Source organism: Octopus bimaculoides, chromosome 28 (assembly GCF_046866305.1).
Source record: "Octopus bimaculoides isolate indiv1 chromosome 28, ASM4686630v1, whole genome shotgun sequence".
NCBI lineage: Eukaryota > Metazoa > Mollusca > Cephalopoda > Octopoda > Octopodidae > Octopus > Octopus bimaculoides.
This window is the reverse complement of record NC_142955.1, coordinates 3,476,830-3,502,057: the sequence shown is the minus strand read 5'-3', so window position 1 is coordinate 3,502,057 and position 25,228 is coordinate 3,476,830. Positions and strand designations below refer to the sequence as shown.

General features: G+C 36.7%; 2 protein-coding genes across 2 annotated transcripts in view; one reads left to right on the top strand and one right to left on the bottom strand.

Annotated features, from left to right (window-relative positions):
• Nucleotides 1-24,026, bottom strand: part of LOC106870251 (adhesion G protein-coupled receptor G6) — a 146,373-nt gene extending 122,347 nt beyond the window's left edge. Inside the window, exon 1 of the mRNA XM_089344345.1 lies at nt 23,906-24,026. The gene's annotated coding sequence lies outside the window, so the exon portion shown is untranslated. The remainder of the gene's footprint in view (nt 1-23,905) is intronic.
• The window catches only part of LOC149130476 (uncharacterized), a 154,526-nt gene extending 130,404 nt beyond the window's left edge, over nt 1-24,122 (top strand). Inside the window, exon 2 of the mRNA XM_089344346.1 lies at nt 22,962-24,122. Within this exon, the coding sequence (XP_089200472.1) occupies nt 22,962-24,102 (1,141 nt within the window). The 3' untranslated portion in view covers nt 24,103-24,122. The remainder of the gene's footprint in view (nt 1-22,961) is intronic.
• Nucleotides 24,123-25,228: the final 1,106 nt, after the last annotated feature.

Sequence of the window (25,228 nt, the reverse complement as noted above, 5' to 3'; positions counted from 1 at the left end):
GATCTGAGTTTGAAAGATGAGCCAAAAGAAGGTCGTTCAAAACAAGTTGATTCCGAAGAGTTGGAAGCTGTTGTCACAGAGAATTCAACCACTACTTGCAGAGAACTTGCAGAACAGTTTAACATAGCCCATACACATGCTCTATGCAAAGTGAAAAGGATCCGAAGGGTTTCAGTGGTTGGAAAATGGATCCCGCACAAACTGTCTCCAGAGAATCTGCAATGTCAGTCATTGCTTTCACAACACCTTAAGGAACCATTTTTAGGAAGGCTTGTTACAGGTGATGAGAAGTGGATCCTTCACCATAACATTAAACACCACCGATCATGGATCGGGTGAGGAGGATGACCTGTTCAACAACCAAGAGAAGGACATCATCCAAGGAAGATCATGTTGAGTGTATGGTGGGATACTGAGGGAATTGTCCATTACAAACTGTTAGACAACAATCAAACAATTACTGCTCATCTCTACTGTGGTCAACGTCATCATTTGAAAGCAGCTTTGAACAGAAAGTGACCCTGCTTAGTCGACAGAAACGGTGTCATCTTCCACCATGATAATGCCCGTCCTCACACAGTTCGACTGACCAAAGATCTCTTGGAAGAGCTTGGTTGGGAAATATTGCTTCATCGTCTGTATTCTCCAGACCTTGCTGCTTCTGATTATTGCTTGTTTCGGGGGCTACAGAACCATTTGAATGGTCTTAGGTTGACATCAAAGGAAGAGGTTTGAGTTGGATGCATATTTTGCATCAAAACCTAAAGAATCTTACAAGTATGGCATTTATAAGCTTATTGACAGATGGGATGAAGTTCTAGAATGCAACAGAAATTATGTTAATGAATAAATATTATCTTAATCATGGGCTTTTTCATTTTTAATAGGGACCTTAAAATCGGCCATTAGCTTTGCACCAACCTGATTTTATATATTTAAAAATAAGCACAGGTGTGATTATGTGGTAAGAAGTTTGCTTCCCAACAACATGGTTCTGGGATCAGTCCCACTGCATGGCACCTTGGGTGGGTGTCTTCTACTATAGACTTGGGTCAACCAAAGCATTGTGAGAGGATATGGTAGACAGAAACTGAAAGAAACCCATTGTGTATATATATATATATATATATATATATATATGTATATATATATATATATATAAATGTGTATATGTATATGTGTGTGTGTGTGTCTCTGTGGCTGTAGTTGTCTCTCCACCACTATCACTTGAAAAACCAATGTTGGTGTGTTTACATCCCCCATAACTTAGCAGTTTGGCAAAAGAGATGAACAGAATAAGTACTGGGCTTACAAAGAATAAGTCCTGGGGTCGATTTCTTCAGCTACAAAAACCCTTTAAGGCAGTGCTCCAGCATGGCCACAGTCAAATGAGTGAAGCTAGTAAAAGAATAACTGAAGACAAATGTTCAAATACATGAATTGCATGCTCTGAACGGACACCAGTTGTTGTGTACCTGTTCAGGCTTTCTTCTGTCCATGTACCTTCTTGATGATTAAATAACTTGTAGCCATGTGTTGATATCCTTCATGTGTTGTTTGCACACTAAATTCTGATGATTCTGGACATGGCTCTGCTCTGTTCTAAATGAGACCTCTTGCAAGATGTAACCTTTAAATTGTCATACACACACAAACACACACACACATGTATGAGTATGCATATATGTGTGTAGGGGGGGGATTAGATGCTTGCTTCCCAACGTTCAGTCCCACAACGTGGCACCTTGGGCAGCTGTTTTCAACAATGGCTTCAGGCTGACCAAAGCATTGTGAGTGGATATGCTAGATGGAAACTGAAAGAAGCCTGTCGAAAATATATGTGTGTGTGTGTGCTGTGTCTTTGTGTCTGTGTTTGTTCCCACCCCCATCACTGTTTGACAAGATGTGTAGATATATATTTATGTGTGCATACATGTGTGTTTGTGTATATATATATATATATATATATATATAATGTGTTCATGCATGTAAGAGCTTGGATGGCTGGGTGTTTAAGAGGTTTTCTTCCCAACCACATGGTTCTGGGTTCAATACCATTGTGTAGCACTTTCAACAAGTGTCTTCTATTATAGCCTCAATGCCTTGTGACCGAATTTGATAATAGAAACTGAAAGAAATCCAACATGTGTGTGTATGTGTGTGTGTGTGTATATATATATATATATATATATATATATATATATAGATATATTTACCTCATACTTGATAAATTCTTGTGAAAGAATTCGTCCTATTATTGAATTTATATATATATATATATAGATAGATAGATAGGTTGTTTGATGTGGTACACATTAAATATTTATATTAAGATAAAGGGGGCTGTTGGAATTTTGGATCTTTATTTCAATAAATAAGTATCCAAAATAAATAATTATTGAAATGAATAAAAACCATCCAAAATTCTGACTGCCTCCTTTTCTTGATATATTTGTATATGTACACAGTTGCCAGTGAGTGAAGAAACAAAAGAAAGTAGCATTCAGCTTATTTGGTTGAAGTTACACGTATTTTTAAGAACAGTTTGGTTCGTTTCCACGAGACTTAAAGATTTGTGAGTATGTCAAGCATGTTTCATCTCATCTGAGCTTAGTGTCTGATGAGGTGGATGTCTCTTTCATGCCCATCAAATTCTGTCATGTGCAGCTGAATCAAACTGTTCTTAAACACACACTTTGTATGTGTATATGTGTGTGTGTATCCACATATATATATATCCACATACATGTATACACATATATACACATGTGACTTTGTGAATATGTGTTTGTACAAGGGGCTGCTGAGAAGTTTCTAGCGTTGAAAGAAACTACAGGAGAATCAGTTAATTGTGATTCTATTGAATATATTTCCGTCTCAGATTCACACACTTATTGCAGTGGTCCTTCAGGTTCTCAAAGCCATGTAAAAGAACTTGGAAGGTTGGACCTCCAACCAGGCCTCTCATGATGCCCTTAAAGCCAGGTACTTTTCAGCACCCACCCACCCTCGTATATCATTGATCTTTTTTTTCATGTCTTGTTTTATATGTCCATGTATTGGATGCATTTCGTCCAGCCCACTGTGTCTCTGCATCTCATTTCCATCATCAACTTTGATATGCCAACATCAGCTTCTTATCACATCTTTCCACTCTGTCCTTGATTTCCCAATTCTGCTGCCTCCTTCTGATTTGGGATCTCATGTCTCTTCTTCAGTCAGTTCCTGTCCCTTCTACCAGTTACACGTCTCTTTATCAGTGCAGCCTCCTCTCTTTTTATGCCCAGCTTTCCTCATTTGTGCTCCGTTGCTTATATACACATACAGCAGTGTTTTCTCTGAGCATGGCTTTAAACTGCATCTAATAATGGGGCTTTGGTTTGAGACTACCTGGGTTTCGAGGAGGGTGGAACCACATCTTAGCCACTCTTGTTCCCAGTTCTTCTATGACCCTGAATAGAAGCACCTGTCAGGGTCCCAGCCATGGGTCAATTAGCTTGTCACAGAATTGCTTCTGGAAGAAGGGCTGTCAGGGACATCCCCAACGGACCCAGGACAGATGAAGTCTTTCAGCTCTTTAGCTGCACATCCAGATGAAGGTAACTCTATACTACCCTCCATCCTAATAATTAAGGGATTAGTGGCACTTATTGCACTAAACAAGTGGTCCTCAACCATTTTGTACCTGTGGACTCTTTTAATTCCTATTTTTCTTGGGTGAATCTTCAGAGCCATTCAATGTTTAAAAAATCTGGTTATATTTTTATAATTAGATATTATTGGAAACTGTGTAAGAAATTGTTAAACTATTTTGTGTGCTGTGAGTTCAAATTCTGTTGAGGTCAACTTTGCATTTCATCCCTTTGGTGTGGTTGGTAAAATAAAGTCAAGTGTTGGGGTCATTGTAATTGACTTGTCCCCTCCCCTCAAAACTGCTGGTCTTGTACCAAGCAATTGACCAGTGTCCTTTTCAGTAGATTGGAGGGGCATTTAGCTGCTAGTGGTCTACTGATAAGGAAGACTGGTCTAATGTCTAGTGGTCTACCTTATGTCTTCAGGTCTAATATATTATATATAGGAATATAGACAAGATATAAACATTGGCTGGTGGCAAACAGTGATGAGGGACTAGAGTGTGTTCTGATACCAAGTGGACGGTCTTTTATTTCTAGGTGTAACATAACTCAGTCACAAACTCTCACATTCAGTCATAGAGAAACCATTGACACACTCACTTAGAAACATATTTTGGTAATAATTTCACAAACATCTTCTGTATTTCATTCAACATCTCACTATGTGTTATATACTATGAGGTGTTATAGTATGTGTGTGTCACAATATATAGTAGGGTTCCGGTTGTGTTTTAGTCAAAAAATATTTTTAACTTCTTGCATAGTTCGAGCCCACAGCAACATCATATCTCCTCTACTATTTAAGTATTACGTGTCAAAAGTGAAACAAAAACGCTCATGTCAAATACTTTCACTTTAAAAATGAAACTATTCCACTAACTGAAACAATCACATTTCGATACTGTAATGACAGATACTTTCACTTTAATGGTGTGTATGTATGTATGTATATATATATATATATAGAGAGAGAGAGAGAGAGAGAGAAAGAGAGAGATGTATATGTATACATATAGATGTATATGTACAGATATATATATAGATATAGATCTATATGCATACATGTATATGTATACATATGTGTAGATGTATATATATAGATGTACATCTAATATATACACATATATAAATGCATACAGATATCTATACATATATACACCCATACACACACACATATATATGCACACAAACACACACATTAGTCATTTATTTTGTTATCCAAAACTACATCAAAAGTATTGAATGGATCTTTAAGAAATTTGGAAATTATATTCTATGCATAATGGCCATAACCCCCATGAAAATTCATATATTTTTGATGTTGATGAAATTTTAACCATATATATTACACACACAAAGAAATATTTCTAAAATTTTTTCTTCTTAGAAGTTACAAAGACCCCTTCATGGGGACTTAACACCCACAATTTAGTCATTTTTCCTAAACAAAGACGAATACAGTTGTACCATTGGTAGCGATAGGGTCACCCGAACATAACAGATGACCATTATTTGTAATTCAACGGTACAACAGTGTAAGACTACCCTTTCAGATATACTTACATTGTGATTTCTGCAATGTGGTGCATAAATTGTCAAGTAAATGAGACGCATCTTTGCCTCCACTGATTCACTTGCAAAGTGTTGAGTAAAATTATTTCGTTGCAGACCTTTCAGTCTTTTTATTATCACTGTGACACACATAGTCCCCAGTTGGTAACATTGATTTCAAGGCCTTCCCAGATGAGTGACTGGTTGTTCTAAGACATTTATTGATTATAAATTTTTTCTGCAGTTACCTATCAGTATAGTGGACATTTGCAAACTCCAGAGGCGACACTTTCATTTCTCTTTACTCCAAACGTCACACATTGTTGTTTCAATTGGGTCATGCCCTTCCAATTGCTATAGATCCGTAATGCATCTTAAAGCTGTACCTGTCACCTGTATGGTGAGGAATTCTACATTGGGGAGTAGTAACGACTAGGCTAGGGTAGCTGACTGATTATTGTGATCATTATTTTTGGTTTCCTGTAGCTTTGCTCTCTTTTACAAACCCAGTGAACATACATATATTTCCTATTTCAAAGCAATTCAAACAATACATATTACACACAAGTTAAAAAGATTCCCAACAATTAAACTTCTCTGGTTGACATTAATACACCCATCCCCAATAGGGGCCTTAACTCCCACATTTTTCAGCTCCATCAGGTCTATATTACAGGAGCAAAATCCTTTTAGGGTCCATGTAGTATCTTAGGCCAAAAAATTTTTAACTTCCTGCATACTTCGAGCCCACAGCAATATCATATCTCCTCCACTATTTCAGTATTATGTGTCAAAAGTGAAACAATAACATCACTCTACTGTAATGTCAGATACTTTCACTTTAATACTGAAACTATTCCACTATTTCAGTATTACCTATCAAAAGTGAAACAATAACATGTCGCTACTGTAATTTCAAATATTTTCACTTTAATATTTTCAATTTCATACTGAAACTATTAAAGTGAGACTATACTCTCACATATATACAGGCATACTATAAGACCCAAGTAAAATCATTCCCAACAATTCAACTTCTCTGGTTGACATTAACACACCCACCCCCAATAGGGGCCTTCATTCCCACATTTTAGAGCTCCATGAGCTCCATTTTGCAGGAGCAAAATCTTTTTCACAGGTTCCAGAAGACTGAAATTTTGGAATATGCGCATAAAGATCAATAGTATGGGATACATGTCTCATGATTAGAATTTTTTTAGGGTGTGTAAAGAGGGAAAGAACCCTCATGTGCAATTTTGATGAAATTCGAATCACATGTATTCCAGTTCCTTATAGAAAATATAACACAAAAGTCTCAATTTTCAATTGCATGTAACACGGGCAACGCCAGGTATCTCTGCTAGTAACATTATATAGCTAAGTAAGTGACTGTTAGAAACAAGAACGCTGGTTTACATAGTGTTATTAAGGGAGAGAGGCTGTGAACGCTGTACTAAAGGTTTAAATTAAAAGATTAAATTAGGGGAAGGCATAATGTAGAGTGCACATATATTTTGAAACATATGTAGGAATGAAAGGAACTTATTGTTTATATGCCTTTTGTTGCATTTATTATTATTATTCATATCTACTCAAAATAAAACACTTTAACTTGGTATTTCTACTTATAAAATGGGTGTGATATCCTAGTTTTTGTGTGATTTTTGCTACTCATGGTAACTATTAACATATTCACATTGTCAAAGTTTTTTCAACCGAGATAATATTAATATATACATAAATAAATATATATAGATATATATATATATATACTTATGTATATATGTATATATATATATATATATATATATATATATATATATACATACATATGTATATATATATATATATATATATATATATATATATATAGAAAGAGAGAGACAGAGAAAAGGAAAGTGAAAGAGAGACAAAAAGAAAGAGAGAGAAAGAGACATATAGCTAGATGGATGTGTAGGCAGGATGTGTGTGTGTGTGTCAATGAAGTGGTGTTGGCAGTTGAGGTCAAAGAGATACCGGAAAGGATTAATAGTTTACTGTGATATTGAAATCTCTATTTCTTTGGCAAGTCTCAAAGTTCAAGAGAAATGCACAATAAATGGTGGCAGATGGCAGGGAGGAGGGTCTGCAAACAGGATAAGATCTGATAAGGGTACAATATCACAGAAAATATATAAAGGGGGAGTTGGGGGTAGGTAAGGGTGGGGGCGCTAATGGGTGTACAGTGTGTGTATGTGTGTGTGTGTGTATACAAGAGCAACAGCTATGATAACTGTGTATGTGTGTGTGTATAGTATTACTTTGTAAAGTCACATGGTTCTGGGTTCAGTCCCACTGCATGGCACCTTGGGCGAGTGTCTTCTACTACAGCCTCGGGCTGAGAAAGGTCTTGGGAGAGGATGTAGTAAATGGACACTGAAAGAATCCCATCATCTACATGTGTGTGTTTATCTCTCCACTCCTACTGCTTCACAACTGGTGTTGGTGTGTTTATATATATATATATATATATATATATATATATATATATATATATATATATATATATATATATATATATATATATGTATATACATACATATATGTACATACATATATACATATATATATATATATATATATATATATATATATATATATATATATATACATATACATATATATACATACATGTATATATACATATATGTACATACATATATATGCATATATACATATACATATATATACATATACATATATATACATATACATATATATACATATATATATACATATACATACACACATACATATACTTAAGTTATTTGTTGAGTATATATATATAAGCATTCTTTATTAGATATACTTCTATTTGACCAGGATCTTGTATTAAAAATCTATTTTTTAATATCTAACTGTTTTTTTCTTCGGTCTGAATTTTGTATTTATGTTTATAACTCCAACGATCCTTTTCGAAACGTACAGCGTTCCGGATTGGTTAATTACCGAACTTCATAGTCTAGCATCATTAATTTGAATCATTTGGTTGATATGTTCATGATTTCAACACCATTATGATGTATGGTTGTATAACATCTCATGTCTTTTCAACTTGTTTTTTTGCATGTTTTCATAGATCAACTATGAATGTTGTATATGAATGTTATCTATTTTTGTTGTTTGTCTCCTACTAATAAGACCCTGAGGAGATGCAGTATCCCATATTTTATAATATGCATGAATCAATCTGGATATTGCATCAAAATGTCCATAGGTCATTTTCATTATTAGTATAATAAAGTATTTTCAATAGATCGGTTTTGAACTCTCATTTAAATCGATATATATATATATATATATATATATATATGTATATATATATATATATATATATATATATATATATATATATATATATATATATACACACACACACATATATATTATAGAGAGAGAGAGAGACAGGCAGACAGACAGACAGAAAGAAAGAGAGAGACATATAGCTAGATGGATGTGTCGGCAAGGGTGTGTGTGTGTGTGTGCAATGAAGTGGTGTTGGCAGTTGAGGTCAAAGAGATACCGGAAAGGATTAATAGTTTACTGTGATATTGAAATCTCTATTTCTTTGGCAAGTCTCAAAGTTCAAGAGAAATGCACAATAAATGGTGGCAGATGGCAGGGAGGAGGGTCTGCAAACAGGATAAGATCTGATAAGGGTACAATATCACAGAAAATATATAAAGGGGGAGTTGGGGGTAGGTAAGGGTGGGGGCGCTAATGGGTGTACAGTGTGTGTATGTGTGTGTGTGTGTATACAAGAGCAACAGCTATGATAACTGTGTATGTGTGTGTGTATAGTATTACTTTGTAAAGTCACATGGTTCCGGGTTCAGTCCCACTGCATGACACCTTGAGCGAGTGTCTTCTACTACAGCCTCGGGCTGAGAAAAGCCTTGTGAGAGGATTTGGTAAATGGAAACTGAAAGAATTCCATCATCTACATGTGTGTGTTTATCTCTCCACTCCCACTGCTTCACAACTGGTGTTGGTGTGTTTATGTTCCTGAAACTTGGCGACTTGGCAAAAGTAATTGACAGAATAAGTTCTAGTCTTAAAATATAGTAAATACAGGAGTTGATTTGTTTGACTAAATGTCTTCAGAGCATTGCTCCATTATGGGCATTGTTTAATATGTAAACTGATAAATATAGTATACACACAGACACACACATACACTGGAAACAAGCCATGTTATATGATTTATCATCATCATCATCATCATCGTCATTTAATGTCTGCTTTCCATGCTAGCATGGGTTAGATGATTTGACTGAGGACTGGCAAGCCAGAAGGCTGCACCAGGCTCCAATCTGATCTGGCAGAGTTTCTACAGCTGGATGCCCTTCCTAACACCAACCACTCCGAGAGTGTAGTGGGTGCTTTTACGTGCCACCAGCACGAGACCCAGTCACACGGTTCTGGCAACGGCCACGCTCAAAAAGGTGTTTTTTACGTGCCACCTGCACGGGAGCCAGTCCAGCGGCACTGGCAATGACCTCACTTGAATGATTTTCTAATGTGCCACCAGCACAAGTGCTAGAAGGCAACGCTGGTAATGATTATGCTCAAACGGTGCTATTTACGGGCCACTAGCATGGAAGCCAGACAGCTGCTCTGGCAATGAACACGTTCGGACAGTGCTGTTAGTGCTCCACTGGTGCAGGTGCCAGTCATCGAGTATGGTTCAATTACGATTTCACTTGCCTCAACAGGTCTTCGCAAGCAGAGTTTAGTATCCAATGAAGGAGAGGTTGGCATGGGTGCCAGTCATTGGATTCAGTTCGATTTCAGATTTCAAATTTCAAATTCCAAATTCCAAATTCACTTGCCTCAACAGGTCTTCGCAAGTAGGGTTTTATGATACATAAATACACACATATGTATGTACGTATGTCTATATATGTATGTATCAATTTAATACTGTAATACATTTTGGCCAAACACTGGCCCCGACTATGTCTGACTTAATAGCATCCCCTGATAGGATGTGTTAAATCGTTTTCATGTCATATTTTGTGGTATCAGGACCAATTCAAGCAGGGAGTTATTGACTGAGATGTACCCAGGTATTGGTAGCTTTTCTGGTATCCCCTGAGGAAATTTGTCCAGGTTTCATTTAAAGGTAATGGGATAGTATTTTTTTCTTTGATTTGATTTTGGATAACATTATATGGAACAGGGTCCTGTTGAGGAAAAGAATTATATTGCTGTGGATTTATATGTTGTGATCCTCAATTGTGTAGGGCCCATATGGCACAAGGACCCCCAGCCCTGGATGTATTCTGTATCAAATGTTAATGTTGTTTCAGCAATGCTGGTCATATATTCACCACATTGTGCAAGATAGCTTTGGAGAGAAGAAAGTTTCAATGCTTTAATGTGGTCCCAATAATCAAGATGAGTCATACTTTATATTTCTTTAATGATTGCTCACTGGAGTGACTCAATTCTCTTAATGTTTTTGTTTGGTGTGGGGCAGGGGGACCACAGTGGACAGCATCATTTTAGGTGTGGCAGCTCAAAAGAGGAAAGTAGGGGAACAATTGCATCTTGCTCTTGAAACTGGAAAGTTCTGAGGATCCAGGAGCTCATCTTGCCAGCTATATTGACTTTATTGTTGATGCATAACAAGCATAAGATCGCTGTTCCACCCGTAGGTCCATTGAGAGACAATAACAGGATTCTCCACCACGACGCTAAACGTCCGTTTTCCATGCTAGCATGGGTTGGACGATTTGACTGAGGACTGGTGGACCAGGTGGCTACACCAGGCTGCAATCTGATTTGGCAGAATTTCTACAGCTGGATACCCTTCCGAACACCAACCACTCCAAGAGTGTAGTGGGTGCTTTTACATGCCACCAGCACAAAGGCCAGTTAGGCGGTACTGGCAACGCAGTACTTTACCTGCCACTTGCACAGGGGCAAGTCCAGTGGTACTGGCAACGATCTTGCTCGAATGTCTTTTCATGTGCCACTGGCACAAGTGCCAGGAAGGCAACGTTGGTAATGATCACGCTCAAATGGGGCTATTTACGTGCCACTGGTACGGAAGCCAGACAGCTGGTGTTCTGGCAACGATCTCGCTCGGACGGTGCTCTTAGTGCTCCACTGGTACAGGTGCCATCACGATTTCGCTTTCGCTTGCCCCAACAGGTCTTCGCAAGTGGAGCTTAGTGTTCAATGAAGAGACGTTGGCATGAGTGCCAGTCTACAAATTTAGTTTGATTTTGATTTCACCTGCCTCAACAGGTCTTCGCAAGTGGAGTTTAATGTCCAATGAAGGAATATTACGCGTAAGTGGGCTGGCTACATCCCTGGCAGAGGCCTTGGATTTTGGTCTCACTTGGGTAGCCGGGTCTTCTCAAGCACATCATATTTCCAAAGGTCTCGGTCACAAGTCATTGCCTCGGTGAGGCCTAATGTTCGGAGGTCGTGCTTCACCACCTCATCCCAGGTCTTCCTGGGCCTGCCTCTTCCACGGGTTCACTCAACCGCTAGGGTGTGGCACTTTTTCACGCAGCTATCCTCATCCATTCTTGCCACATGTCCATACCAGCACAATCGTCTCTCTTGCACACCACAATTGATGCTTCTTACGTTTAACTTTTCTCTCAAGATACTTACACTCTGTCGGGTATGCACACTGACATTACTCATCCATCAGAGCATACTGGCTTCATTCCTTGCGAGCTTACGCATGTCCTCAGCAGTCACGGCCCATGTTTCACTGCCATGTAGCATGGCTGTTCGTACACATATGTCATACAATCTGCCTTTTACTCTGAGTGAGAGGCCCTTTGTCACCAGCAGAGGTAAGAGCTCTCTGAACTTTGCCCAGGCTATTCTTATTCTTGCAGCTACACTTTCAGCGCACCCTCCCCCACTACTAATTTGGTCACCCAGATAGCGGAAGCTATCAACTACGTCTAGTTTTTCTCCCTGGAATGAGACAGAAGTTGTTTTCTGCACATTTTCAGTGTTTATTACACCTGAACATCTGCCACATACAAAAACTAACTTCCTAGTTAACCTGCCTATGATATTGCTGCACCTCTTATGTGTCCATAGCTTACACTGGGTACATCTTATAGAGTTTCTACCTACACCTTTTCTACAGATCGAGCAGGGCCATCTACCTGAAGGGGTTTGTGTTTTATCTACCTTCCTACCTATTAGGACTTTGGTTTTAGCTAGGTTGACTCTAAGGCCTTTTGATTCTAGTTCCTGCTTCCAAACCTGAAACTTCTCCTCAAGTTCTGAAAGTGACTCAGTAATTAGTGCAAGGTCATCAGCATAAAGGAGATCCCAAGGGCATCCTGTCTTGAATTCCTCTGTTATCGCCTGGAGGACTATGATAAATAGGAGGGGGCTGAGGACTGAACCTTGGTGGACCCCTACCTCTACCCGGAATTCTTCACTGTACTCATTGCCGACCCTTACCTTACTGACAGCATCTCTGTACATCTCTTGCACAGCTCTCACTAACAATTCTTCTATCCCTAGTTTCCTCATTGACCACTATATAAGGGATCGGGGGACCCTGTCAAAGGCTTTCTCCATGTCAACGAAAGCCAGGTACAGAGGTTTATCCTTGGCTAGGTATTTCTCCTGCAGCTATCTTACCAGAAATATAGCATCAGTAGTGCTTTTCCCTGGCACAAACTCAAATTGCATCTCATCTAAACTGACTCTCTCTCTCTCTAATTAGTTGGGCTATGACCCTCTCCGTGACTTTCATAACCTCATCTAACAGCTTGATACCTCTGTAATTATTTGTATCTAAAGCGTCACCTTTACCTTTGTAGCAGTTGGCTATGGTGCTCCTACACCAGTCATTGGGTATGACTCCTTCGTGTATCACCTGGTTAACAATACGGGTGACATTCGGCAGACTCTCTTTCTCCCATTCATTCTCTTTATTGAGCAATCTTTCGTAGTTGGCGTCCCCAAACCTCTTTCTTTGCAGCCTCATTTAGTGCAAGTGAACCATCATCCATGCGAACACATTTCTCTCCTACGACATCACTATTCTCTCTCACACACTGTCTTGCAACACAAAATACTTCAAGTCTTTTGTCCTCACGGCACAAAACATTGGCAAATATTTTTCTTATCTGCTTCCCCTCTGGCTAAATAAACCTGTCTCCTAGCTTCCCTTCTAGCAGTCTGATACAATTCCCTGCTACCTCCGTTCTTCCAGTCCTTCCAAACCTGTTTCTTTTGTCTAATAGCCCTGTCAACCACATTGTTCCACCACCACGTTACTTTGGGTCGAGAGGTGACTTTACACCAGCCACAGGTCTGGTCAGTGGCTCTCAGCAGGTTATCCCATAGAAACCTCCAGTTGTCTTCCACCAACTTTATAAATTGTATTCTGACATTATAAAAGTTTAACATCCTATTAGATTTAAAAAGATTATATTTTTAATATATTTTTATAAATTACATTTAAATATTGTATTTGAAGGAATAATCTGTTATATTTTGGTAAATTTAGAAAAGTTTTTAGAGATTTCTGTGGAATTATTAGCTTGGTTGAGAAATAGAATAATGTTTTTTTTTAAAGTAGATTTGTGGATGAGAAAGACATGAATAATAATTGAAGAGAGGGTGTGACATTTATAGAGATAGATTAGCAGACTAGATGGTGTGATGGTCATGGTGGTGTAGAGATTTCAAGTTATGTATGTAATGTGTGGCTGATGTGTTTTACTCCTTTATTTATTGAACCATGGTCATGCTGGAGCATTGCCTTTATGCATTTAACTGATCATATGAGCACCAGTATTTCTTTTTTAAGTCTGGTACATATTTTAACTATTTGTGGATCAGCTAGGTTAGGAAGTGAAGTTGATATTTTAATTAAACAGTAAATACCAACACATTTATAGCATGATAAAATGATGGAAAAAACACACACACACACGCATACATATATAAAGTGAGAGAGAGAGAGATACACACTTGCATACATACATATATACACACACTCTTCACATTTGTGCTTATTTCCTCCTACCATTTTATAAACTATAAAAATGTGTCCAGGATTTCAAATACTTTTACAAGAAGAGAAAGTTCATATTTTCTTGAACAAGCTCAAAAATATTTGATGAATTCTAAAGAAAGAAAATGTAAATTCTATTTAATGACAAAAAGTTTTAGATTTTATGTTTCATGGAAAATTCAAAATTTGTAAATCAATTTTACAGAAATATAAGCTAAGAAATCAAATAGGTACGTAATTGTGCCTCTATTTTTGTCCCACCAACATTGCTTGACAACCGATATTGGTGTGTTTACATCCTGTAACTTAGCAGTTTGGTAAAAGAGACCAATAGATTAAGTATCTTTTGAGTTCCCCCGAACTTGTTGGCCTTCTGCTAAAATTTGAAACCCTTATTATTATTATTATTATTATTATTATTATTATTATTATTATTATTAAGACTCATCTGTCGCTATGTTCTGAGTTCAAATTCCACTGTAGTCGACTTTGCTTTTCATCTTTTTGGGGTCGATAAATCAAGTACTAGCTAAGTACTGGGGTCGGTGTAATAGACTGACCCTTTTCTTGAACTTGCTGGCTTTGTACCAAAATTTGAAATCATTTTTATTGTAATAGAAAAATAAAAACAAATCATTATTATTATTATTATCATTATTATTATTATTATTATTATTATTATTATTATTATTGTGATGAACAAACAGAATCATCACAAAATGCCAGACAAAATGCTTTGCATCATTTCTTCCAAGTTTTGAGTTCAAATTCTGCCGAGGTCAACTTTGCCTCTCATCCTTTTGGGATTGATAAAAGTTAGGGGCTGGGGCTGATGTAATCGACTAGCCCCCACACTCAAAATTTTAGGCATTGTGCCTATAGTAGAAAGGATTATTATTATTATTATCTTCAAAATATCACCAAAAAAAGATGGGGGCATGGCTGTAAGGTCAAGGAATTCACTTCACAACCATGTGGTCTCGGGTTCAGTCCCACTTTGCAGCACCTTAAAGAAGTAATTTCTTTTAATCTTCCAGGTTGACCCAAGCCTTGTGAGTGCGTTTCGTACATGGAACTGATAAATCCTATGGTATATATATATATATATATATGTGTGTGTGTGTGTATATTCATGTGTGCATATCTACATTTGTACTTGTATGTGTATGCATATGTCTGCTCATGTTCCCTTGTCTTGACATCAGATGCTAATTATAAACAAATGTCACATCACACAAACAGTGTCGTTTGTTTGCAGTGTTCCACCAGAAAACATATCCAACCATTGTGCTGTTCATGTTTGAAGAACTTGGTGAAATATTCTCTTGCTTGAAACCAGGTGAGGATTGGTGAAACTAATCGAGTGTAGTCATAGACTTGACTGAGTGGGACTCACAAGAACCTGGCAAGGAACAAAACAAAATTATGAGAGGGAAAATAGAGAAAAGAAAATACATCATCTGATGTATTATAAAGGTTTTGACATCCATTTTCCCTAACTGGCATGGGTAGGACAGTTGAAGAGGAAGCAGTGAACCAGAGGACATTGGTGAGCTCCAATGAAAGATTTGGCAAGATTTCTACAGCTGGATGATCTTCCTAACACCAAATGCACATACACACATGTGTGTGTGTGTGTGTATGAATGTATAAACATGGGTTTACTTATGTTTGATTGTACATCTGATTTTGTATGCTAGCATGGGTTAGATTAATATATTATTGTAACATTGTTTTACAGACAGACAGCCTTCCTATTGCTAACCCAAAACCATTTTTGCAAGAACAAAAGTTCTTATTTCCCATGTCTTCCAAGGTGGGGGTGATTGGTTGACAGATGTGACTGCTTGGAGCAAGTTAAAATAGATTGCAAACATAAATAAACAAATGCACAGGCACCTACACAAACACAATCAGCTCGAGATTACTGCTTCCTGTAGCAGAAACAGATGGAAGCTAATGGAAGTGATTACGTAACTCTTGTTCTTTTGTCATTCATTAATTCATATCTATAAACATACATATATACATACACAAACATTTATACATGATTATGTGAAGGTACATTCATATAACTAACACACATATCTGTGTGTGTATGTGTGTATATATATATATATATATATATATATATATATATATATATATATATATATATTAATATTTAGCAGAAGTAACAAAGTGACCCAAGATCCAAAAGTTTCATTTATTGGCATTTATACAACTGGTTCTTTCGAGGTATATTCTCAGACCTCCAAAGAACTAGTTTGATGAGTGTCAACACATGAAACACTCAGATCTTGAGTCACTCTTGTTATTTCTGCTAAATATTAATAAAAAATACATTACACATATACTCACATTTGAAGTTTTATTTTTCCTCATTTGCACACACATATATATAGTCTACACCTTCAGCCCTTGTACTACCCTCTCACATTTATCATATCCCTATCAATCACTTCCAATATCACACATCCTTCAGATCACCCATGTCACTGTCAACTGTGTCCCTACTGCCATGCCCCTATCATCCCTACTCCTATCTTTCATCTCAATCACTCTCTCTTCTTTTTACTCTACTATCTTATTGTAAATCTCTTCTCTTAACCATTCTTCCAATGAAACTAGGGATGTTACTGGACCTACCTGAGTCTTTCCCCAACACTCAAACACTCCTTTCCATATATCTGTTATCCTAGATCTCTCACCCATCCCAAGGTATGTGTGAAGCCCAGAGGTTGAAGGAATCTTTAATTTCGTCAAGGAAATGGCAATCGTCTCTAGTGATGGCGCCATAAGATGCAACCAGTGCACTTTGTGCAGGGTTGGTGTCAGGAAGAGCATCCAGCTGTAGAAAGAAAACCAGAAAATGTAACTTCAGGCAAAATATTCTTTGAAACATCCAACCCATTCCAGTATGGAAAGTGGGGGTAAAATGATGATGATCATACATACATACGGACGTATTGATGTATAAATATACGTGTGTGCATCCTTGTGTATATAAATATATATACAATTAGATTAAAGTCTAATATAATTATTATGAGAGTTTTTGTAGGTTTTTCTTCCCCCAAAATAAACCAAGTAGAATGGCACAAGTGAAATATAAACATTAATTCCAATTTAATTTTACAGTTGAAATATTTGCAATTATCTGTTTTTTTTCTTTATAAACTTTGTTGTCAACAACAACACCAATAACAACAACATAGCCTTATCCAGCTTTTTCCAAAAATATGTTCTTGTTTAGTCCATGTATATTCAAAGAGCTGACATCCTGAAGAAGGTCACTTTTACTCTCCATTCCTCCTGGGGTCAATAGAGTAACAGTCATTATTTTATAGACCAAGGAGGGGGTGGAGGATCATTCTGATGATGATGAGTCACCAGAATGTCATTAAACACCCCACCAATATTTCCTAATCCACCTCATTAAACCCCCAATACTTCATAATAAACTACACCAAGTTATATCTCCTCACCTAACACAAGACAAAACACACTTCCTCTGCCAAACCCCTTTTTCATACAAACACATCTTTCTCATTGCTATCCAAACATTGTCCCTTATATTAGAGATAATTTAGATGAACCTACCTTTCATTAATTAAGCTTATTCATTAACCAATCTTTATTATCTCAATCAGGAACAAATAATAACGATCCTCTCAACATGCTGTGTATCAGTGTGATTATATGAAAGCCCATCTTTTGATAAGCTTTCCAAGTTAATCAATGTTGTGTATGATAATTGTGTGGATTATATTGGAATGTTGAGAGATTTACAGCATTTGTCAGGTTAAGAACTAGTTTCATCTCCAGCAAGTCAACACCACATTCTACTGTGTTAGCTGTGCTTTTCATATTATTCTATTGATATTCCATAGAAATTATAGTTGGCTCTGATTTTTAGCTAAACCGTTTCGTATCGAGATGTCAGATGTAAACAAGCGATGAGACAAACAACAAGAACAAACAACAAATGTTTTTGTCTTTGATCTCATTGTTTGTTTCCGTGTGACGTTTCGATATGAAATGTTGTAGCAGGAAATCAGTCCTGGCTATAATTTCTATCGATAATATCTGTAGAAATAACCTCAACAAAATATTTATATTCCTTCTTACTACAAAACTTTTCACCATCACTTATATTCAGTCAATAAAGATAATGGTGTATTTATATCTTCAAGTTCTATTTCTAAAATGATTATTCCATTGAAAATAGTTTAAATGTTTAACTTCACTGTCAAATAATCAATTTTTTAAAATATATTTAATGAAATGTGTGTTTTCCTTGAAATTGTTTGAACGAATCAAGTAAATATTATTTTATCAAAAGCTTTTCACAAAACTAATGAAGTTTTCATTCTATTTCAGCTTTGTTGTAAAAAATTTGTGAATTTTGAAGAGATAAATTGTATTCGAAAGGAAGAAGACAAAATCAAGAGAAAAGAATATATTTAACAGAACAAGATAATAATTTCATATTCATAAAATGGAGAAGATTAACGAAGAAAACAAAATGTTGGCTCTCATTCCTGCCACAGACTGTGATATAACATCGATTTATAGGGAAACTACACCAATTTTTTCCCAAATATTACATACACAAAACACAAAAAAAACCAGAAGAACAGGAAACAAAAGACACAAAGAAATCTGAAGAATGGGAAATGTCCATGTTACCAAATTTTTTTCATATTGTGACATGTTACCGAACAATAATCAAATCAGACCACATCAATACGTTTATAGATAATATAAAAGATGAATGTAATCACATGGACTCCATGGGTTTAGATGGATCTTGTATTTTACGTAATATCAAACGTAAAATGCAAAGATTTCTGAAAGTTACAAAACAAAATAATGATTTTGTTCACCAAAACCTTGATTGGTTTCAACAAAGACTCTTTGACATTTATGTCACCTGTAACCCATACAACCACAAAACCATTCAACCAAAAATAGCAATAAAATATCGTCCTCTTTGCCCAGTTGTGACCAGAGAAGCAAAGATTGAGGAATCTGGAGAAGAATGTGACAAACTCACAATATCCAATATTATTGTAATACAGGGGGGAGTGATTACCTATTCCCACCATTGTATGACAATATGTTGTGTGACAAGAGACGGTGACAGAAATGATGTCCATTGTCCATCTTCTGTTACCAGTTTCACCAGAATTGGTCAAGACATGGTTCTAGCAACCCTCCCCTTCCAAGAAATGATTCTCATTATCAGCCCCACAACTTTCAAGATTAAAAGGATACAGTTGGGGTTATATTTGGTTGCTTACTTGGAACATTCTACACTTATAGGTGTAGAAATGTTTGGTAAGACAGTTTACCAAATAGATTGGGGGGAGAATAGAATTAAACACCAATTCATTACCAAAGAAGCACCTACAGATATTGCTGTAGGGATCCACAATATACTTTTAATTACATTTTCCAGTATTAACAGAGTAATCTGTTACAATATGGACGGCCAACTGTTATGGGAGGTAGAGACCCATTCTCTGAACCTCCCAAGTAAAATCTCTCTGTACCAAAGCTATTTCTATGTCCTCCAGGGACAAATTATTTACAGGATTTCGGCTAAAGGTGGTGTGACAAAGAGGGACATTGGCAGGAAATGCCACTCTATTTCTGTTGGTAAAGATACCATTTTGGTAACAGATTATTTTGGCAAACCACATGCCATTCAAATAAATAAAGACTTTTGGCCCAAACTGTCATACAACCACCAGTTACATACCCCCAGCTTGAAAGACTATATTGATATTGAGGATTTCTACAACATTACAAATATTCTACCTATGTCTACATCTTCTATATTAATAATTTACAGAAACAAAAAAGCTAAATTATTCACTGATAATGAGGAAATAATTAACCAAAATAATTTATTTTCCTTGAGCTTCCTTCTTTCTCTTGTAGAATAAACGCAAACAGATTCCTGGTATTTTATCGTGAAATGAAAGGATTTCAGTGTATCACCTGTCCTGAACTAAGAAAAGGCCCTTTAATAAAGGTCCAAACTGATTACATGAAAATATGTCATATTGTATCAAATAAGTGTTTAGCTGTGACCACCACTAAAAACATATCCTTTTGATCAACGAAGATAAAGTTGACATTACAGAAAGAATTTCTCTGGGACATTCTAATGTCACCATTGCTGCAACTCCAATTAATTTTGTAGTCGTAGATGGAAGGGAAAATAAAATGGTATTTTATTCGACATGTGGTGAAGAACTTTTTCAAAAATACCTTCCATTCTATGGCTACCCTCATCACATCTACTCTGATAATGTTTATTTTTATGTCCTCTTCAAGAGACACTCTATTCTGATATGTTATGATATATATGGAGAAATGAAATGGCAGTGGCAACTGCCTTTCCCTGTTCACCCTCACATTGCTGTTTTCCAAGGGACTGTTTATCTACCGGACACTCAACTCAACAGGGTCCTTCTTTACAAGTATCAGGACCGGTCGTCTGGCTGTTGTTTACACCTGAAAAATCCTTATATCAGAAATCTAAATCTACGACTCAAAGAAAAGAAGAATGACAAAAAACTTGTCATTGGCGAAATATGTAATCTTGAGAATGGACAATTGGTGGTGTCCGACATCAACCATGATTGCTTGTTATACATTTCTAATGAAGGAGACATTGTGTCGAGATTATCTCTGCCGTCTACAGCTACAGATATATGTCGATGGGATTCTCATCATATAGGTGTCACATTACCCCTACAGAAACAATTAAGGGTCATCGGAAACCTATCAAAGACAGTGAGAAGTGTATCATTAAGGCAGCCTTATGTACGGGTGTGTAAGATGGGTGAAGGTGAAATTGTTTGTTATTGTGATAAACCATCACATTTAGATATTTTAGCCATCAATTATTATAATCAAGTTGAAACAATTAAGACAATTAATATCCCTTTTCTAGTAAAAGCATTAGCAATAGAAAATGAAACACAAAAGCTATTAATTATTACTAAGAGAAAAGCTTTTCAGTACAACACTAGAAGAGGTGGTGGTGGTCATGGCATTCGTCAGATGGTCCCCAGTGTTTTAATGTCCCAAGTGAAACGTCCCCCCAATCTCTACGGTGGATCTATTGACCAAACGTTTGTGTATCTTGTAGACAGCAGCCGTATGTTTGCTATAAACGATCATAATTTGTTGATGAATGATCTCGTTACAAATAATCAACTTAATTACCATATCGACCTGGTAGATGTATTTTCCAGAAACATTTCTGTCAGTGAAATGTTGTCATCATCTTTATATCTACAGGATCTGACAGTTTCTGATAAAGGCAGACATATTCCTCTCCCTCAACATTTGGGAGACAAAGAACCAGTGGAGATTAAGTCTTTGGTTATAACTGAAAATAATCTGATTGCAGGATGGGACAGGAAGAATAGAAACATTAACATATTCACATTGGATGGTCAACTTTTGGATTCAATCAAATTGAATGTTTATCAGAATATTAAAATGTGTCGATGGCAGTCAAACACACTGGTCATTACGAATTTGGCTCATTATGATGATGATAAATGCCAACTGTTGACATTAAAAGTGGAATTTCCATTGTCGTTGGTAATTTACCAAACGAGAAATAAATATAGATGTATGGCTTCTTTATCAAACAATCAACTGGTTTTTAGTAAAAGGAGAGATGGAAGTCATTTGTATTTTGTAGATATTAATGAAATACATTCGAGTGTGGAGGAAATAAAACAAATAGACATACCTCAACCATTAATATGGAGAGACGAAGATGGAAATTATTATTCTAATGACATCAAGGATATAAAAGTTACTGCTGAAGATGTCATCATTGTCTTCAACACGAGATTCATCATTTTCTTCAACAGTGATGGTCAATATTTACATTCAGTCAGACACTACATGTGGTGTTATTTTGGTTATGACATGATGACAATTGATGACAGTTTTTTGTACATTCATGGTGGGTGGGAGAAACATTTAGGTTCATTTGAATATAGAAACATTTTGTGTTTGACCCAGGATGGGGAATACAAGAGAATATTTTTAAATGAAAGAATTTATAAAGATGGAGTACACTTCTCCAGTATAGACTGTAAAGGACCAAGGTTTGTTGGAAGCCCCAGGAGGGGAAGGAATGAATTGTATGTTGAAGGGTTGTTTATGGTGAATCGAGAAAGGTTCCCGGTTGCTCGTTTACAAACAGACGAATTTCCTGTTCAAGTAAAAGATTTTGATATTTCTGATGAAGGAAAGACAGTTGTGTGTGAAAAAGCCAATAATGGAAATGTTAAAATATTTGATGAAGACGGGGAGCTGCTATGTCACAGAAATGTGGCAAGTTTAGTTGGTGGTGTGTGTTTTACACAAGGAAAGCACATAATGGCCACGGTTCCCAAAAGAAAAGAAATATTTCAACTGAATGGAAAAGATTTGAAGACCTCTAAAGCTTAGACAAGTCTCATCCCTTATGGTGTAATATGGAGAAAAGTGGGGGGTATTTACTGGTGTCAACATATTGAATTGATTGAATGTCATTGCATAAAGATTGATGGGGACCAAGTGAAGGTTCTGGAATCTGTGTCGTTATTAAATCTTGATTCTGGTCTTTGTTTCCCTTCCATTACATCTCAGACAAACAAGGAAATATTCAGTAATGAATTAATTAATAAATTGGAATACAGAGGAGGAGATGGAGATGGAGGAAGAAGAGGTGAATCAGGTGAAATAATTAATAAAGGTAGATTAAAGGTGAGATGTGGTAATTACATAGCGGAGATTAATAATTCAGGAATTGATGAAATATCAGTGAGGAGACTTCCATATAGAACAGCAATGGTCCCTTTTTCCATTCCTGCATTCGAGGAACCTGTTTGTTATGATTATAGGGACATTAGGGACCAGAACAGTAAACTAATTAAGTTAGATGAGAATGTGAGTGTGTTGATGTTTCGAGAAAGTTTCACATTAATCAGAACAACAACAACAACAGTGGACATACTTCAACATGAACAACAAGAAGAACCACTGGACATTTGTCGGTGGACAGATGAATGTTTCATTGTCGCCTTTGGGAGAGAAATGAGGGTCTTCAACAGGGATCTCTGCTGTTTAAAAACCATCAGAACTGAGAAATACTACAACAGGATTTATAAATACAACGACAATCAACTCGTGTGTGGTGGTCATTATATTAGAGACATGACTCAAGAAGAGAGAGAAGAGAAATACAGAAGAATATGGGAGAACAACAAGGATTACTATTATTGGAAAGACCCCGACATCTTTGACTCTTATTATGTGGATGTGGTTGATATGGAAGATGGGAAATGTAAAGATGAAGTGTGTTGGGGGGAGATGGGGAGAAAGGGAAGGTTTGAGGGAGATGAAGGGGTGGATGATGTGGGAGTCACATCTTTTGGTGATGTTGTTGTTGTGAGGAGGGAGGAGTTTGGATGGTGGAAAGATTTGTGTTTTGTGGAATGGTTCAGGGAAAAGTCTTTGGTGAGGAGGATAAGAACAGAAGGAAGATATATTAGTGAGGAATATTATATTCCAAGACCTCATTTAACCATAAATGGTGAATGTGTTTATATAAGAGATAGAAGAAACAATATTTACAAAATACCTGGACATATTGAAGAGGAAACATCTGAAGATGAAGAAATCCTGATATTTGAAGATAATCCAAAATATTTACTCCTCAGTTGGGATGAAAATGAAGTCTTTGAAGTTCTTGGTTTGGATGTTTCAGAAAATTCTTTGATGGTTTTTGGAATTATTCTTGGACTTCAATCTTTTGCTTTTTTCTATTTTGACAAATAAATATTTCCAGAAATATTAAACTTCATCTTCATTATTATTATTATTATTGTAAATGGGTTCACCTGGGAATCGAACCTGCATCGCATACATTGCATTCTACACATTCCTCATGTGTGTGTATATATGTATATATGTGTGTTTATATACAAGTGAGTGTGTATATATATGTGTGTGTGTTTATATATGCATATGTGTTTATATATATATGTGTGTGTGTATATATGTATGTGTTTATATATACATGTTTGTGTGAGTGTGTATATATGTATATATGTGTGTGTGTATATATGCATGTTTGTGTGTGTATAACCGCCGACACTGTTTCCCTTCAAAATGGGGGGAGTTTATCCTGTTCAGGCTTTATTATTAGCATTATTCTGCGATTGAGAATTTAAAATCACTTCTTTAACTTTCTAAGACATCTCAAAGCTTCTGAAAGCAACCTTCGTTTGTTTGTTTACGTTCATCGTAATTTGAATTTATATACATACAATATATATACATATATATATATACACACGTATATATATATATATGTATATATATGTATGTATACGCATGCATGTATGTATAATGTATGTCTGGTGGCAAACCAGTGACTTTCGTATCATTCATTCTCCATTGAAAAGCAGACGACCGAAAGCAACAACGGAAACATCAGCAGCAGCAGCAGACGACAACCGCCACCACCACCACCACCACAACCACCTCCAAAGCGACACCACCATCATCATCATTATGATCGCCAACAGCCACCACCACCACCAGCGCCGTCGAATCCTCCACCACCACCACCTCCATCGCCGACTGCCACGACGATGACGACGACTACACCCACCACCACCGACGCCGCCGATTGCCACTACCATCATCATCATCATCATCACCACCACCGCCGCCGACTACCCCCACCACCGTCGCACCCACCACCACCACCACCGTTGTGTGTGCGTGTGTGCAGTCTGCATCTGACAGTTTTTAACGTTTAATAATAAGATTGTTGTTGTTGTTGTTGTTGTTGCAGTGACCTTTCAACTGCACACAAGCACAAACATTGCCTTTCCTCCTCGCATGGTTGTTGTTGTTGTTGTTGTTGGGGTTCATCATACAAAATAGAAGGACACTT